The sequence below is a fragment of the Sorex fumeus genome, unplaced genomic scaffold (genome assembly GCF_029834395.1).
Source record: "Sorex fumeus unplaced genomic scaffold, SorFum_2.1 ptg000126l, whole genome shotgun sequence".
NCBI lineage: Eukaryota > Metazoa > Chordata > Mammalia > Eulipotyphla > Soricidae > Sorex > Sorex fumeus.
Window position 1 is genome coordinate 6,973,818 of NW_026606183.1, and position 6,000 is coordinate 6,979,817.

Below are 6,000 nucleotides of genomic sequence, written 5' to 3' on the forward strand. Positions count from 1 at the left end.
CTTTGATTACATTCAATACTTCGACACCAGATCCACCATTATTACTTGGGATTTTACCTCAACACTCACATCTGCCAAAAAAGCAACAGTAGACAAGTTGTTTTCTATTGTTGATAATGTATACAACGGCCACACGATTTTGGAATTCTGAAATCTTAATAATTAAATCTGGAGGGATTTCTGCTGGGTTCCGAGATTTGTTTCTGAGTCTCTGGGATTATGGTTTAAGCTGCTTGTTGAGTAGCCAGAGGGTTCGTTGGTGGGCAGCAACTCAAAGTCTCCTTGGGGCAGGGGAGAAAAGGACCAGCCATGCCCCCATCTCATGAGGCCCCTACCTGGCTGTCCATTGACCTCTGGAAGATGGAGGAAGGAAACCCCTTTTAAGACCCATATACTCTTTATATTTTGTGAATAATCCAATTTTTCTTAGAGTTTCATTAAATATATATATATATAAAGAAAAAATATATATGTATCCTGGAGCATTAGTACAGCAGGCAGGGCATTTGCCATTTATGCGTCTGACCTATATTTGATCCCCCAAGCATTGCCAGCAGTAATTTCTGCTGAGCTAGGTATGGGTATGGCCCCAAAACCAAATAAAGGAAAAGATATATGCATTTGTATTTTATTGCAGTTATGTACAATAGCCAGGATATGGAAGCAGCCCAAATGTCCAATAACAGATGAATGGAGAAAGTAACTGTGGTATAAACTTGGGCCTGAGAGATAGCACAGCAGATAGAGTGCTTGCCTTGTTTATGTGAGGTCCTGGGATCATCATAAAAACAAAACTCTGATAGCATTTAGAGCCAATTGTCTGGATTCATATCCAGTTTCACTCCAAATTTCCTGTATCCTGGGAAAGGTCATTTAATTTTACATATGTAAAGCATTTAAAACTGTGCCTACTAGATCTGTATTTTTTGGGGGGGGCCACACCCGGCATTGTACAGGGGTTACTCCTGGCTCTGCACTCAGGAATTACTACCAGCGGTGCACAGGGGACTGTATGGGATGCTGGAAATCGAACCCAGGTTGGCCGCGTGCTAGGCAAATGCCCTACCCACTGTGCTATTGCTCCAGTCCTAGATCTGTATTTTCAATATATCAATGTTTTGTTATTTCAGGTGCCTGTGGTGTATCAAAATTGATAAACATTTAGTTGTTTCTAGTACGTTGAGACTACAAACAGCACAATAATAAATAGTATCATTTCCCTCTCATTGGCTAATGCGTGCACTGCACTGTAGCACTGTCCTCTCATTGTTCATCCATTTGCTCGAGCGAGCGGGCCCAGTATCATCTCCATTGTGAGATTTGTTGTTACTGTGTTTGGCATATCGAATACATCACGGGTAGCTTTCCAGGCTCTGCCGTGCGGGCAGATACTCTCGGTAGCTGGTCAGGCTCTCCGAGAGGGGCGGAGGAATCGAACTCAGGTCGGCCAAGTTGACTGTGTGTAAGGCAAATGCCCTACCTGCTGTGCTATCGCTCCAGCCCATGGTGAATCAATAAAAAGGGGGGGGGGGAATAGCTTCCATATGACAAAGTGATTTCACCCGGATAATTACACCCAAACCTGAAAACATTAATTTGGCTGTAAAAAATATTTGAGGGCAGTCGGGGGGGGGGGGGGGACGGCGGGCAATGGCTCTCCCCCTAGCCGCCCATGTTTCGGGGTGGGCTCGGGCAGTTCCTGCAGCCAGGGCGGTCCGGGCGGTGGGGCAGACAGTGGAAGAAATGAGGGCCAAGCCGGTTGATTGATCAGATACCGTCTATTCCATTCTCCCCAAGCGCCTGCCCCAGTCTCCCTGAGCTTCCCATTCTAGTCTCACACTGCCTCTCATTCCCATCTCCTCTTGTCTCTCCCGCTCATCTCTCCACGCTCCATCTCGCAGCCTGGGCTCTCTCTCCACGTGCCTGCTCCTGTATTCGTCTACATTCTTCTCTCTCTGTCTCCCCCCTTGCTAGCCTCTCCACGGTCCATCAAGGTGCTGCTCTCTCTCTCTCTCTCTCTCTCTCTCTCTCTCTCTCTCTCTCTCTCTCTCTCTCTCTTTCTTTCTCTCTCCAGCTCTCTTGCCTCTCCCACACTCTGGGCTGACACTGCACCCAGTCAGGTAGCAAAATCAACATAAGAAAGCCCTTCCTGAGAGCGCACCAAATTCAAAGGGAGCATCACTTAAGAGGTATCCCAAAGCCCTTCCTAACTGCCCAAGGGCAAAATACCCCTTAAGGTGTTTTTCTCTTTTACTTAGTCCAATAACTCTATCAACATCTTAATACTAGTTGTTTTTATATGGACACAGTAAGAGATAACACTGAGGCTTGTAGGGCGGCTCTCCTGGGAACATCTTGCCACAGACTCAGACTACAGCACTCAGGCCAGATTAGTCATTCCTAACCCTAGCAGGGTCCAAATCTAGTTATTACTTTTTGGATCATGACAGCATTCGTCCATGCCCAAGCTCTTAACTTATAATTAAGCATTATGGAGCTTTGGTCAGGCTAATACATAGGTAGAACAATGTCCTAGAACTGGTTCATGAACTGCTGAGTCAGAGGCAGTGTGGTTATCCTGTAACAGTTACCGACAAACTGCCCATTATGAATACACTACAAATCCTCTTATATAGTAAAAAGATACAGATATAGGGGCCGGAGAGATAGTACAGCAGGTAACACTTGCATACGATGAACCCAGGTTCCATCCCCGGCATCCTATATGTCCCCTGAGCAGCGCCAGGGGTGATTCCTGAGTGTAGAGGTAGGAGCAACCTCTGCAAGAAAATACAGATATAGCTCAGCAGTGAGCAATCGCCTTGTATGTAGGAGATTCTGGGTCCTACCTGGGTCATACACACACACACACACACACACACACACACACACACACACACACACACTTTCTCTCAATATAAAGAGATAATAATTTTAAAAAGATCTGAGTAAGTTACTTTGCTGATCAAATGAGTCAACTTATGTCAGAAAAGGGAAAATGACTCAGACAAGCAGTAGCCTAGCAGAACTTACGCAGGGGCCAAAAATTCTTTAAACTCTATTTTAATCTTATTTCGCTGCTGCCCTTTGCTCGCTGCCTAAGCACTCCTTTCCCCTTCCCCCACGGTCTATATTCCTACCCTGGACTGATCCTGTATTCGGTCAAGTGACCTTTGACCGATTCTGACTCAGAGTTGAGTTGCTGGAGGTTTGAGGTTTGCCAAAGGAAGGGTTTTATTATTTTGGAAACTGCAGCCCATGGTGAACCGCCTCCAGGGGCGCCGCGCCGCGTCAGGCACTCCCAAGATGTCAGTTACCTTCCTGCAGCGGGCGAAGCCGGGAGCTGCTTCTGAAACCGCGCGGCTCCGTGACGCAGGCTGCAGGTGGGTTGACACCACGTACGTTTTTCAGGCCAAGAAGGCCCGCCTCTCGGGGGCGAGGTCGCGATTGGGCGGAAGGGCTGCCAATCAGCGGGGACTATAAAGAGGGAAGCGGCCGGCGGTCCCTCAGGAAGGTCGGCGCGCGGAGCGGCGTGAGTGTGCTGCGCGAGTGGCGCCGGAGAATACCCGCGGTAATCTCTGACTGTTGGTCCCCGCAGCCGGAGCCGCCAGCTGCGGGCCTGCCTTCTCCCCGCTCTCTCTGCGCTCCGGGCCGGGCCGGCGTGATGGCGGAAGCCGCGGCTTGCGGCGCCGGCGGAGAGGCGATGGCGGCCGCCGAAGGCTCCTCGGGCCCGGCGGGCTGGTGTCTGGGCCGGGGCTTCTCCAACTACCGGCCCTTCGAACCCCAAGCGTTGGGCCTCAGCCCGAGCTGGCGGCTCACCGGCTTCTCGGGCATGAAGGGCTGAGGCTGCAAGGTCCCGCAGGAGACGCTGCTCAAACTCCTGGCGGGACTGATGCGGCCGGACGGGACCCCGCTGGGCCGGTCCCGTGGTGGCGGCCACGAGGAGGCGCCGCAGGAAGGCGGCCTGCCCGGGGCGGAAGCCAGCCCGAGCTGCCCGGCCCTGGACATCGGCCTGGACTCCTGTGTCATCCCCCTGAGGCACGGGGGCCTGTCCCTGGTGCAGACCACAGACTTCTTTTACCCCCTGGTGGAAGATCCCTACATGATGGGGCGTATCGCTTGCGCCAACGTGCTGAGCGACCTCTACGCCATGGGCATCACCGAATGTGACAACATGCTGATGCTCCTGAGTGTCAGCGAGAGCATGAGCGAGGAGGAACGAGAAAAGATAACGCCGCTTATGATCCGAGGGTTCCGCGACGCCGCAGAGGAAGGCGGCACGGCGGTGACGGGTGGGCAGACCGTGGTGAACCCTTGGATCATTGTCGGCGGGGTCGCCACCGCGGTTTGTCAGCCCAATGAATTTATAATGCCCGACAGTGCGGTCGTGGGCGATGTGCTCGTGCTGACCAAACCCTTAGGGACCCAGGTTGCCGTCAACGCCCACCAGTGGCTGGACAACCCGGAACGATGGAATAAGATCAAGATGGTGGTCTCCAGAGAAGAGGTAGAACTGGCTTATCAAGAGGCCATGTTCAACATGGCCACCCTCAACAGAACGGCCGCTGGATTGATGCACACATTTAATGCCCACGCCGCCACTGACATCACTGGCTTCGGCATCCTCGGCCACGCTCAGAACCTGGCAAAAGAACAAAGAAACGAAGTGTCCTTTGTCATACATAATCTGCCGATCATTGCTAAAATGGCTGCCATCAGCAAGGCCAGTGGCCGGTTTGGTCTCCTTCAGGGAACGTCTGCTGAAACTTCCGGTGGACTCCTCATTTGTCTACCTAGAGAACAGGCAGCTCGCTTCTGTTCCGAAATCAAATCTTCCAAGTATGGAGAGGGCCTCCAGGCATGGATTGTCGGCATTGTGGAAAAGGGAAACCGGACTGCCCGAATCATTGATAAGCCTCGCGTCATTGAAGTCCTACCTCGTGGGTCCACCGCAACTGCTTTAGCCCCTGACAATCCCAATGTCTCCTCTGAGGCTAGCTCCTGAGATGGGCTAGCAGAAGTTGTTTGGACCGAGGAGACATTGTGCAGCAGTCCTCAGGAGTTGATTTTAAGGAGAAATTTCCAAAGAAGGCTGCCTGCATCCTAGTTCCAGCTACCCTCTCCAGGTGATTTGACTCAGCCCATCAAAAGCTGCACATTCCAAGGCCAGAAATAACATTTTTAAACTTTTGGGGAGGGGGATGGGATGTATGTTCATCTCTTGCATAGAAGAGGAATAGGAAAACCTGTTTCCTCTTTCTAAGGGCAGGATAAAGCTTTTCAGGTATGGGGGATTTTTCTTGGTGCAGAATTAATTGGTTTTTGCACAGAGAATGAGATGATTCAAAGTACATACACACCAAAAAAGAAGAAAAAAATAGCAAATTGCTAAAAAACATTTAGATCAGAATAACTGGACCAATGCTGTTAAAAAATTGAGATCTTACAATGCAGTGTCAAATTGTTTATTCGATTTTTTTTTTCTGATATACTAGCTCTTTCCTGCTTTGGACAAGAATTGAGCAGCTTGTCCAAGGCTTGGAAAAGGAAGAGCTGTAGCCGTCTGACTTGGCCTCTATTAATGATGTCTCTCCCTCTAAACCCCACTAGGGATTGGGAGAGTCAGAACAAGCCCCAGAGGCCAGGCATTGATGGCCTATAAGATGTAAGTCTTGTGCTAAAAGAGTCTGTTAATTTAATCAAATTTTTGGTGAAATAAAAACTTTGTCGCAAAACTTCTACTGTGTGGATCCTTGCTATCTGTATCTTTCACAATCATATGGAATAAGCCAGTTACTTATTTGGAGTCTGACAAATTTTGGAGTCAAGGAACCTGGGAGGGTTCTGGGAAAAGGAAATTTGCAGGAGTATTGATACATTTAATGTAAAAAGAAAGATAAGAAAACCTAATGGAAAAAATAAAGGCGTTATCAACACTCCAACCCCCACCCTACATAAACCTTGTATACAAATGAGCAGGCTGGAACTGAGGAGCCTGCT

General features: G+C 49.7%; 2 protein-coding genes across 2 annotated transcripts in view; both read left to right on the forward strand.

Moving 5' to 3' along the window:
- LOC130045029 (zinc finger protein 688-like) overlaps nt 1-2,737 on the forward strand; it is a 107,369-nt gene extending 104,632 nt beyond the window's left edge. Inside the window, exon 4 of the transcript XR_008795510.1 lies at nt 2,705-2,737. The gene's annotated coding sequence lies outside the window, so the exon portion shown is untranslated. The remainder of the gene's footprint in view (nt 1-2,704) is intronic.
- A 763-nt stretch (nt 2,738-3,500) lies between these two features.
- On the forward strand, nt 3,501-5,739 carry SEPHS2 (selenophosphate synthetase 2). The gene has a single exon (XM_056137739.1). It carries the CDS (start codon nt 3,665-3,667, stop codon nt 5,003-5,005), a length of 1,341 nt encoding a protein of 446 aa, XP_055993714.1. The 5' UTR covers nt 3,501-3,664; the 3' UTR covers nt 5,006-5,739.
- Nucleotides 5,740-6,000: the final 261 nt, after the last annotated feature.